Source organism: Eurosta solidaginis, chromosome 5, assembly GCF_040869045.1.
Source record: "Eurosta solidaginis isolate ZX-2024a chromosome 5, ASM4086904v1, whole genome shotgun sequence".
Classification (NCBI taxonomy): Eukaryota; Metazoa; Arthropoda; class Insecta; order Diptera; family Tephritidae; genus Eurosta; species Eurosta solidaginis.
The window spans coordinates 9,615,619-9,627,871 of NC_090323.1; the positions used below are offsets into that span (position 1 = coordinate 9,615,619).

General features: G+C 35.4%; 1 protein-coding gene across 4 annotated transcripts in view; it reads right to left on the reverse strand.

Moving 5' to 3' along the window:
* LOC137252723 (ecdysone-induced protein 74EF) overlaps positions 1-12,253 on the reverse strand; it is a 674,751-nt gene that overhangs the window by 560,237 nt on the left and 102,261 nt on the right. For all 4 annotated transcript variants that reach the window (XM_067788790.1, XM_067788792.1, XM_067788791.1 and 1 more), the window contains exon 2: positions 3,791-3,826. In XM_067788790.1, coding sequence (XP_067644891.1) covers positions 3,791-3,826 — 36 coding nt within the window. The remainder of the gene's footprint in view (positions 1-3,790; positions 3,827-12,253) is intronic.

Below are 12,253 nucleotides of genomic sequence, written 5' to 3' on the forward strand. Positions count from 1 at the left end.
GGTAACTCTAGAAAGGGAGTGGCCTATATATATATATATATGTATATGTGAAGGCGTTTTCGAGATATCGACCAAAATGTGGACCAGGGTGATCCATAACATCATCTGTCGGGTACCGCTAATTTAATTATATATGTAATACTACGAACAGTATTCCTTCCGAGATTCCAAGGGCTTTTGATTTCGCCCTGCAAAACTTTTTCATTTCTTCTACTTAATATGGTAAGTGTCACACCCATTTTACAAAGTTTTTTTCTAAAGCTATATTTTGCGTCAATAGACCAATCCAATTGTCATGTTTCATCCCTTTTTTCGTATTTGGTATATAATTATGGCATTTTTTTCATTTTTCGTAATTTTCGATATTGAAAAAGTGGGCGTGGTCATAGTCGGACTTCGGCCATTTTTTACACCAATACAAAGTGAGTTCAAGTAAGTACGTGAACTGAGTTTAGTAAAGATATATCGATTTTTGCTCAAGTTATCGTGTTAACGGCCGAGCAGAAGGACAGACGGTCGACTGAGTATAAAAACTGGGCGTGGCTTCAATCGATTTCGCTCTTTTTCACAGAAAACAGTTACCGTCCTAGAATCTAAGCCTCCACCAAATTTCACAAGGATTGATAAATTTTTGTTCGACTAATGACATTAAATGTGTCCTTGACAAATTAAACGAAAAATGGCGGAGCCACGCCCATTTTGAGTTTTTCGTATATTTTTGCATTTGGTTGCACCATATCATTACTGGAGTTAAATGTTTACATAATTTACTTATATACTGTAAAGATATTAACTTTTCTTTTAAAATTTTACTTAAAAAATTTTTTTTTAAAAAGCGGGCGTGTTCGTTGTCCGATTTTGCTAATTTTTATTAAGCGTACATATAGTAATAAGGGTAACGTTCCTGCCAAATTTCATCATGACATCTTCAACGACTGCCAAATTACAGCTTGCAAAACTTCTAAATTACCTTTCTTTAAAAGTGGGCGGTGCCACGCCCATTGTCCAAAATTTTACTATTTTTCTATTCTGCATCATAAGTTCAAGTCACCTAACAAGTTTAATCGCTTTGTCCGTCTTTGTTAATGAATATCGCACTTTTTCCGTTGTTCGAAATTTTCGATATCGAAAAAGTGGGCGTGGTTATAGTCCGATATCGTTCATTTTAAATAGCGATCTGAGATAAGTGCCTAGGAACCTACGTACCAAATTTTATCAAGATATCTCAAAATTTACTCAAGTTATCGTGTTAACGGCAGACGGACGGACGGACGGACGGACATGGCTCATCGAATTTTTTTTCGTTACTGATGATTTTGATATATGGAAGTCTATATCTATCTCGATTCCTTTATACCTGAACAACCAACCGTTATCCAATCAAAGTTAATATACTCTGTGAGCTCTGCTCAACTGAGTATAATAATTGAGGCCATTATTTTTTATAAAATCTGTATAAATAAGTAATAAAGTCAATATAAACTAAGGTTAAAAAATTCGAGTCTGAGGCACGAATTTTCAGTTAAAATTTAAAACTCTTAGAATTTCTGAATAAACAGTTTTGTAGCTTTTTTGAATTTTAATATCTATTAGTGTTAATCTTAATCCACTTATTAATTTTCTTGAGCTTAACATTATTTTGCTTATAAAAAAATTATGTTGCAAAGTTTGTATGCAAGAAAATGCTCAACTCAGTTGGGAAAAAGTAATTATAAATTGCCACAAATCAGTAAATTTTTTAAAGAGATTAAGATTAGCACTTTCTCACCCTGAAATTCAATGATTTATATGCATACTAAGAAAAGTCTTAAAATTGTAAGTGAAAATTTTAAAATTTAACTAAAGATTCGTGTGTTGAACTCGAATTTCTTGAACTTTAGTTTATATTGATTTTATTATATATTTGTACATGTTTTATGTAATAAACTCAATTTAAACTAAATTTCAAGAACTTTCGCAAAATTCTCGAAAGCTCAAATTTAAAACAATTGAACTCTGTACAAACTTTTAAACGTATTTTTTGTTTTTTTATAAGGACGAAAATGCTCAGCTCAGTTGAAAAAAAATTAGCAGGAAACAGGAAATTTTCTCAGAAGATTAAGACTAACACTTTGAAAAATTCAATTATCAATAAAACTGCATATTCAGAAGATTTCTGGAAAATATTAGTGAAAGTTATAAAATTATATTGAATATTCGTGGTACGTGCTCGAATTTTCGCGATTTTTGTATAAAAATTTGAACTTTAGTTTATATTGATTTTATTATATATTTGTACATGGTTTTATAAAAAATTGCTAAAAACTATTTCTTTAAGCAAATTTAGTGAAAAATGCTAGAAGTTCGTATGCAAATATTTTTCCGTGAGTGTACATACTTAAACTTGCTATTTTGTTAGCTGCTTCTTCTTGCTGTTGGTTGGCTTAACCCTCTCAATATAGACGCTTGGCTTTTTCGAAAGGCATATTTAATTAAATTTTAGCTTGATTGCTTTTAAAATGCTTCACGCAATACTTATACAAACCTACATACATACGAATATGTAGAAAAACGCAACCATACATAAGTACGCATGTGTTTGTATGTAGCTGTAAGCTAAACTCCTTTTACTAGTTTGTACCCTTTTTATTCTACCGTTCGGTTACTTTGTATCGTATTTAGTGGCCTTTTTGGTAAGTAAGCCACTAACTTGGCATATTCGGTATTTATAGTTATTGTGGTTTGCTTTGTTGTGTAACAAAATTATATAAATGCAAGAGATAAAACTAACGTTACGTAGATATGAATATGTACGTATTTGCCACATAAAAATTTTAACTTCTTATTAGTCTCTTCCTACCAAACTTTCGTTTTTCTTTTATGGGTGCAATCAAGTCTTATCTTTTTATACCTTTCATGAACACGAAATGGTATATTAACTTTGGTCCGATGTTTGTAACGTTGAGAAATATAGAAGATAGACTCACCATTATGTATGCCGAATTGATCAGAGCGACGAACTGAGTTGATATAGCCATGTCCGTCTGTCCATCCGTCTGTCTGTTTGAACGCAAACTAGTTCCTCAAATTTTGAAATATTTCAATGAAATTTGGCACAAGGATGTATTTTTGAATTATATTAGACATTTGTCGGATCCGATCGCACAGATAGAAAGATTTTTAGCCATTTCTCCCTTAATTTCCAATATAAAAACGTGAAAGTTGGTGATATATATTCTAATATATCATAGAAGATTTCCTGTAAAAATAATTTCGATCGGAGCTATATATAATATATATCCCATGCAACCGATCGTTCAGATAAGGGGGTTTTTTGCCATTTTTTATTTTATGTTTATCTTAAAAATTGTTAAGGTATATACATCTGTTCACTCTATATTTCTTATCTTATGCATCCGATTATTAGGAGATTACGAACGGCATAAGATTATTGTTCAGCCCCATTCATGAAAGGTATGAAGTCTTGGGCACAGCCGGAGACAGTCCCAACCTTACTTGTTTTATTTAACTGTGCTATTTATTCTACTTTCTAATTTTGTTTTCTTTTAAATTTACATTACATTTCCTATATTATTTTTCCCCATTTAGTGTCCACCACCTCTGTTTGCATTTTATTTGTTTCATAGATGTTCTCAAGTTATTTTGAATTGGTTAAGGTGGCTTTTTAATTAATTTTCTGTTTTTAGATTGTGATTTTATTAGTTGAAATAAATTTTTATGAATTTGTCTGAAGCCACGGCTTAGAAGCTATGGAAACGTTATATGGAATTTTAATGTATATTTTGCCTACCTTTTGTATGCCTCTCCAAGTTTGGATCTTTGATGCCTGAAAAAGAAAAAAAAATTATTTTAAGATATTTACAGTTTTTAATGAACAATTTTAGTATTTTGTTTAAGTAAATACGTATGCTGCAGTATTTTAGGATTTACAGCTCTTCAATATAGATACTGAGAACAGGAATAGGAGTGGGTAGGCAGTAGGAGTAGGAGTGGAAGGGAGAGTGGGTATGGGAGTGGGAGTAGAGTGTGAGTAACAATGGGAGTGGAAATAGGAGTGGGTGGGGAGTAATAGTGTTAGTGAGAGTGAGCGCGGCTATGGGAGTGGGAATTGGATATGGAGTAGGAGTGATAGTGGAGGTGCAAACGAGCGTGTTAATGATAGTGCGATAGGAGTGGGAATGAAATTGGTTGTGGGAGTGGAAGCGCGATTACGAGTGGGAATGTGACGCCAAGAGAATAGCAAAGGAATATGAAAGAAGAACGAAAGACAGAAAATATGTGGTAGGAGAAAAAAATGGCAAGAAGGGAAAGAAACATCTCTCAAATATAGGCAATCCAATCATCGGCTAGCAAAACATCTCATGGGATGTTAGCTATACAAAAATTGTATTTCAATTTCTTCCCCGCAGAGAAAACGGCAGGCAGTCAGGTAATGCGTCAGTTTCGCACTAGAGGCTAAAGATCTACAACCGAATTGATATTTAAATATAAGCTGCAGGGTGGGACAGCCGGTAGCCAAACATTGTACCAACAGCGCTTAGTCTGAGCTCTCTGTACTTATATAATTAATCAAAGGCTTCGACTACTTTAAAGCCACTTATGACTGACATAGCACATTCATGCTCAAAAGGTATGAAAAGGGGGGCGATTGCAAATTTGGAGGACATAACAATACTAAAAGTGTCTACAAAGTACAAAGTAACTATAATGCAAGGGAACAAAATTAAAACAAGTACCCTGTCTTAGTTTTGCATTAGTGAGGGACTTTTGTGATTCACTGCAGGGTTATAATTTCATATATGAGTTAATATATAAAATTTTCGAAATATATTCAAGTTAAATAAACAGTACTGGGTATATCCTTTAACTGATTAAAACTTTTCAGGAGTGAGAGGCAGAGAAGGGAGAGCAGTGGAAATTTTAAAAGTTGTATGGAAAATTAGAGTGGTTGGGGGAAATAAAATATGAGGGAGCAAAAAGAGAAGTGTGAACTGAATGGAGGCAGTAGTATGTGGAATGTGATGTGGGAAAGAGTAAAGGAGGAATTAGGAGAGGGAGAAAAGCAGGTTAAGTAGTTCAAAGTTCGCAGAGATTAAAGTGACTTATAGATGAACAAAAAGTAGTATTTAGATAAATAAATTCATCTTTGTAAATAAGCTATCCCAACTTTAAGACAGTGCAGTTCCTGTCTCGGACGATGCGCCTTTCCTAGATGCGGTCTTTTTTTGCACAGTATTACCCAGAGGCTGTCCATTCGGACGATGCATACCTTGAAATAATAAACATCTACTTGCCCTCTATTACTTGCTGCTTCAGTGGCTACTGCTCTGACATCAGTGCTCTACTCACTGATTTTAGGTGATTTCAAGGTCCATCACAAACTGTGACATTCCAACCTGAAAGCAACCAGTAGGGGAGAGATGTTGGCGAAACAAATAGGTGACGTGACGTTTTACACGGTGAGCGGGGACGTACCCAAGCGCGTGTAAGAAAATTGTCATAGCTCGTGAGACATTTGCATCGTCAGTGCAGGACTCATTAAATGCGTCAGTTGGTAGTTGCTTCTCACCCTAGACTCCGAATACCTGCCGATATTCCTCTCGCTAGAACGATAAACTGATTTCATACATTTCAATGCCGCACTTTGACTAATTTCAAAAAAGCTAAGTGAGCTGACTTTACATATAATATGATTTTTGCAGCGTCTTTCAATCTGTGTCAGTTGGCTTTACTTCCGCCGAAGGAATTCCGCGAGTCCGGCCAAATTTGACAATCGAGGCTGCAACCTTAGCAGTCATTGGTGAACTCCAAAACGCGGACATGAACTTGCGCATCAGACAGCTTGTGTATAGTTTCAAAGAGGCGTAATGGAAGAAGCTTCCTTTCGGTAGGACGTAGTGCGCTCTTCGGTTGACAAATCTAAACGGCAGGTGAGCAGACGAGCACATAGACAAAACTACAGTGCGTATCCCATTATCAACAGTGGCTGAAGAAGCTATCAAACATTAAAAACCAGCAGTTCCAGGTGCTTAAAGGTAGGCACTGAGGGTTCCAGTAATATGACGCTTGTACCCAACTTTTCTCAGTACAGCTTGGTCATCCCAGAAAAATTGGAAATGGACAGCGTGGTATCGCCGGCGAGGTGAGCCTGAGAAACCAGCATACCAATGAGCTTCGAATCATCCGATATCTCTCCTGATGTCAAATTTCTCGCAAGCTTCTATCCCTCGACTTCTCACAATTTTTCTTTTTATTTATTCAGGAAACGAACCAAAATTAAGTTACATATTAATATTCTTCTGGCTGCATAAAATATTATCATTCCAGCTAAAGTCAAACAGTTAAGGTAGCTGTCTACGACAAGGTGCTTTTTAAGGTCGGGAACTTATACTGAGCAATTAAGAAGGTCCTAGTTCTAGCTTGAAATATAATTTAAATAATTCGAGCTGTATTTTGTTTCTGTATTGTAACGAATATTAGCAACACTGACAGATACTATCATCTCTAAGGCGATGCTAAGCAGTGACTTGTATGCACATCAATAGAACAATCATTATTTCTACAATTATGTACGTACGCGCAGCAGAGAAGAGACGCACAAACACATGCAGATATCTTATCTGAGATGCTCCCAAAAGTATGCAATTATTATTGTGGAAGTGCTGCTTACAAATACACGTGCATATGAGAAGCTATACACGTGCATCTGTAGTTATAATTTTACAGCAGTAACTAAGTAAATTCTAGAAGCGCCTAGAAGATGGAACGAGGAAATCACAGAGTATAAAAGGCAGCAACAGTAGAGGCGCTACAATCAGTTTGGTTTAAGCAAGCTATTGGTTGCAAAGTATAAGTGTTGTGAAGAAACAGGAATAAGCGGAATTTCGGTAAATTCGTTACAGTATTAAAAAAAAAATTTAATGATGCCACAAATCAGGCAAATTAATTTTCCAGTTTTTAGTTGGCAGCTCGAACTATTCAAAAGATTGTAATTTTTCAGCAAAGTAGTTGAGCAACGAACGAGTTTCGAACTACGAGCTACTTGAACTGCGTGATATCCGGGTATCTGGGATATGCTAGTTGGTGTATATAACCACAAGGTTTTGTGTTAAAAAAAAAAACAAGCTTTCATTCAAATATATTCATCTTTTCCATCTACGAAGAATTTTTCAAAGTTTTTTTCTTTAATAAAATAAGACAATTTTTTTTTTTTTGAAAAAAGCTTAAAAAACTGCGCAAAATAAAAAAAGGGAATAAGATTTTTAAACAAAAACAAAATAACATACCGCCTCACACGATTAAACTCAACTAAATGTGACAGACTAACTTTTTAGCGGAAGCACAAGCCTGAACAGCTTGAACGGAAAAGCAACATGCCTTTAAACCTTTTTGTGTCCATTCCATCCTTTTTTGCGCTTCTTCGTTTTTTCTGCCTTTTATTATAGCAGCTTCAGGAACAACTTCATTAGCAACATGCCAATATTTAGTAACACTGGCTAATTTGCATTTTAATTTTTGTGACAACAATTGCTGCCACAGCATCAGCAGCGCCGCCCACTTTACCCCGCTCCACTCATTCCGCACAGTTCGAATTAACTTTTTTGCTTTCAAAGCTTAGGTAAAGCCTTATAGTACGGCAATCCTGACTTTTGCGCATCGTTACGCTTTTCTACATTTCTCATTTTTATTTTCTTTTTCTTGTTTTGGATTTTGTTGTTTGTAAATAAAATTTTGCGCGTCCATATTTTATGCGCTCATGAATGCGCAACAACAGGAGCTGAGGCTGGGATGCTTTTCAGTTGTAGCTACTGAGGTTGTAGAGTCGCCAGCCAAGCATTTACACTGTCGCAGGTTTGTTGCTTTCTCAGTCTGCTGCCTCGATATTTTTGTTTCATCCACATTGTTGTTGTTATATTTCCGTATTTGTTTTTATTGCATAAAAATGGTATTGTTTTTTCATTGTTGTTGTTATGGCAGTTATTGTTTTGTTGTTGCTGTAGAAAACTTCGTTAACGAATAAAACTGAAAGGCATAATTTTTGCCTACAACAACAATTATTTAGTTGTAAAATTTTTCGTTGAAGCTTAACTGTGACAATGCGATAGAAGATGGATGTTGTCACACTTGAGTTGAGCAAGATCTGTAAGCGATTTTTTGAAAAAAATTAGGCAAAATATTTAAAGCAGGGTTTAAGTTTAAAGATATGCCCAACAAAGAAATTGTTGAGATCTGCGAAACATTGAAGCCGATATAAAAATCCTTACGGAATCGGCTTAAACTAAAACTGTTTGATATGTGTTGGGAATTCCTTTAATGGGAAATAAATAATGTAAGCGTAAATGCAGTCACTACGCTGTAGCGTAATCTGGGAACATTGTAAATAGTAGATTTCATATGAGCGAAACCAGACAACAGATGAAGAATCAAACGTTGTAGATGATATAAAAGAGAGAGAAAGTGAAACAACAAAGGAAAAAAATTAAGTTAATGTTAAGACAAGTAACGACGGGATTGTCTTCGGCTGTGCCGAAGACTTTATACCTTTCATTAATGGGGCTGAACAATAATCATATCCCGTTCGTAATCTGCTTACTCCAAGCTGGAAAAAGAAGCGGTAAAGATGGGTTTGATGGTGAATGAGGACAAAACGAAGTACCTGCTGTCATCGAGCAAAGAGTCAGCGCATATGCGCCTTGGCAACCACGCTACTGTTGGCAGCCATAATTTCGAAATAGTAAAAGACTTCGTTTATTTGGGAACCAGCATCAACATTAGCAACAACATCAGCACTGAAATCCAGCGAAGAATCAATCTTGCCAATAAATGCTACTTTGGACTAGGTAGGCAATTGAAAAGTAAAGTCCTCTCTCGGCGAACGAAAATCATACTCTACAAGTCACTTATCGTACCCGTCCTGCTATATGGGGCAGAAGCATGGACCATGACAACAGCAGATGAAGCGGCTTTGGGAGTGTTCGAGAGAAGAGTTCTTCGAAAGATTTATTGACCTCTACGCGTTGGCGATGGCGAGTACCGAAGAAGATTTAATGATGAGCTGTACGAGCTATACGCAGACATCAACATAGTCCAGCGAATTAAAACGCAGCGGCTGCGCTGGCTAGGCCATGTTATGCGAATGAAAGATGATGCTCCGGCCAAGAAAGTGTTTCTATCGGAACCCGCCTATGGAAGCAGAGGTAGAGGGCGGCCCCCACTCCGTTGGAAGGACCAGGTGGAAAACGATTTAAACTCCCTTGGTGTGACCAATTGGCGCCGGTTGGCGGAGCGAAGGAGCGACTGGCGCGCCTTGTTGGACGGCCATAACCGTTTAGACGGTTAAGCGCCAATTAAGTAAGTAAGTAAGTAATAAAATAAAAAATAGGTAGGTACTTTGTGTGAGGATGCAAAGCTTCACGTTTTTTGTGGTCTGCATGTAAAACTATGACTACGAATCAGGTACTTCAAAAACATATGACGTAAACGTAACTATTTGATGAAATTTGATGAATTTTGAAGCTTCTAGCCGTAAGAAAGGGGCAAAAATGAGAGTTTATATGGGGAATATAATATATATACCACCAATCTCTATGATTTTTTCAGAAAACAATATATGCTATATAAGTAAGCATTTGGTGAATTTTGAAGCTTCTAGCTGTTAAAACGGGGCAGAAATTGCGCAAAGTTTCTTATCGGAACAATCGGTTGTATGAGATATATACTATGTATACCACCGATCTCAATCATTTTTTCAGACATCAATATATGCTATACGCGTAGGAATTTGGTGAAATTTGAAGCTTCTGTCTATTAAAATGGGGCTGAAATTGCAAAAAAAAAAATATATATATATTAGGGCGGGTCGATTTAAAAATCGCTCATTGCTCTGTGAAAATCGTATTCTAGGGATCAAAATAAGAAACCTTGCCGAAGGAACCATACCTCTAGAACGAATTCTGATGTCCCCCCCTTTGGGTCGAATTTTTGGGTAGGGGTAATTTCAATTCTACCTGTTGTGTCTTGTGGTGGCCTAAAAAAACAACACAAGCAATTTTACGATCTGCAATTGTGTCGCAGTGATACCTTCATTTTTTAAAACGGTTGAATAAAAAACACCCACACCACTATGTTTACGACATGCAAATGCATCACAGTGGTGCCTTGGTTTTAAAAGGGGGTTGTAAAAACGATAATTTCTAATAATTTTTTTTATTTTCTTTTCTATTACTAAGTTAAATTCATTTTTTCATTTACATATGTTCTGACTAAATAAATTTCTAAAGAGAAAAATAAAATCCAAAAGAAAAAACATAGGCATTTCAAAGTGGGATTTTTCAAAATTTGCCCCTTCGACCCAAAGGGGGGGACATCAGAATTCGTTTTAGAGGTATAGTTCCTTCGGCAAGGTTTCTTATTTTGATCCGTAGAATATGATTTTCACAGTGCAATGGGCGATTTTGTTGCCTCCCCACAAATCGACCCGTCCTAATATCTATATATATATACTATATATACCATCATATATATATTATATATATCACCGATCTCTATGATTTTTTTTATACAACAATATATTCTATATACGTAAGCAATTGGTGAAATTTGAAGTTTCTAGCTGTTAAAATGGGTCTGAAATTGCGAAAATATATATATACTATATATACCACCATATATATACTATATATACCACCGATCTTTATGATTTTTTAGACAACAATATATGCTATATACGTAAGCATTCGTTGAAATTTTATTCCTCTAGCTCTTAAAATAGGGCAGTAATTACGAAAAGTTTCTTATCTGAACAATCGGTTGTAGGGGATATATACTATATATACGACCTATCTCATCAAGTTTTTCGGGCAACAATATGTGCAATATACCACAGTATATGGTGAAGTTTGAAGCTTCAATCTGTTAAATTGAGGAAGATATAACAAAAATCCCCTTTTTCTGAAAAATCGGTTGTATGGAGGATATATGCTATAGTGGTCCGATCCGGCCTGTTCCGACAAATGTCTAATTGGACACCCAAGTACATCCGCTCACCAAATTTTATCAAGATATCTCAAAAATTGAGGGACTAGTTTGCATACAAACAGACAGACGGACATTGCTAAATCAACACAGCTCTTCATCCTGATTATTTCGGTATACTTAATGGTGGGTCTATCTATTTTCTTTCAAGGACTTACAATTTTGGATTTCGTGACGAAATTAATATACCAATTCATTTTCATGAAAGGCATAAAGATGACGAAACAGCAGAGAAGGAGAAAGAAACAGCAGAGAAACAGAAAGAAACAGAGAAGTGTAATAGCAATGTCCATAAGTATAAAGATCATATTATAAATATGGTCATCATTACAGTTGCAACGTGAAGAAAAGGAAAATCAAAGAAAGATGGGAATAAAGGTAAAGGAAAAGAGGACAAATAATAATGCGAGAGGAAAGGAAAATTGGAGGCCAAAAGCGAAGCCCTAACCGAAAGCAGATAGCATCTTGTAAATATGCTATTGAAGTACTTACATTTTTTCTATCGATGGCTTATCGGTTTTTTATCGATGGGATTTGGATTTGCTATTCATTTCTTATCCAAGAATAATCGGTTTGTAATCGCTGGGATTATCACGAGGTATCGATTGGTTATGAAAGTGCCATAAACTTGCTATCGACGACAAGGGTTATCAATGAGTAACAAACTTTTTACCGCCGAGTTCACAAAAGTTATCGATTTACAATGGAAAAGTTGTCGGCTTTTTATAGAAAAGTTGCCAATGTGTTATCAACAATATATCGAAAATGTATCGATGTTAAGAAAATTAATGATTTTTTTCTAAAAACGATCGATCTAATACCAAAAATTTATCCGTTTTTTAATGAAAAGCTATAGATTTGTTATCGGAAAAATAAAGATATGGTATTGAAAATGTATCGACTTGTTATCGAAAATTAATAGATTTTTATCAAAAGTATATTGATTCGTTATAGAAAAGTAATTGATTTTTTATCTAAATTTCAACCATGTGTTTTCCAAAATATATCGATTTATTATCGAAAAGTTATAGATTTGTTATCAAAATATTATCGATTTATCGCGATGTTTCCACTTTTTGTCGGCGTTTTACCGATTTGTTGTCGTTGACTCATCGGTTGCTTATGCAAGGTACCGATGGAACTTCAATATAAAATGTATAAAAGAAAAGCAACTCGTCAATAGGCAGCCGATAAGAAATCAATAAAAAGTCGATAACTC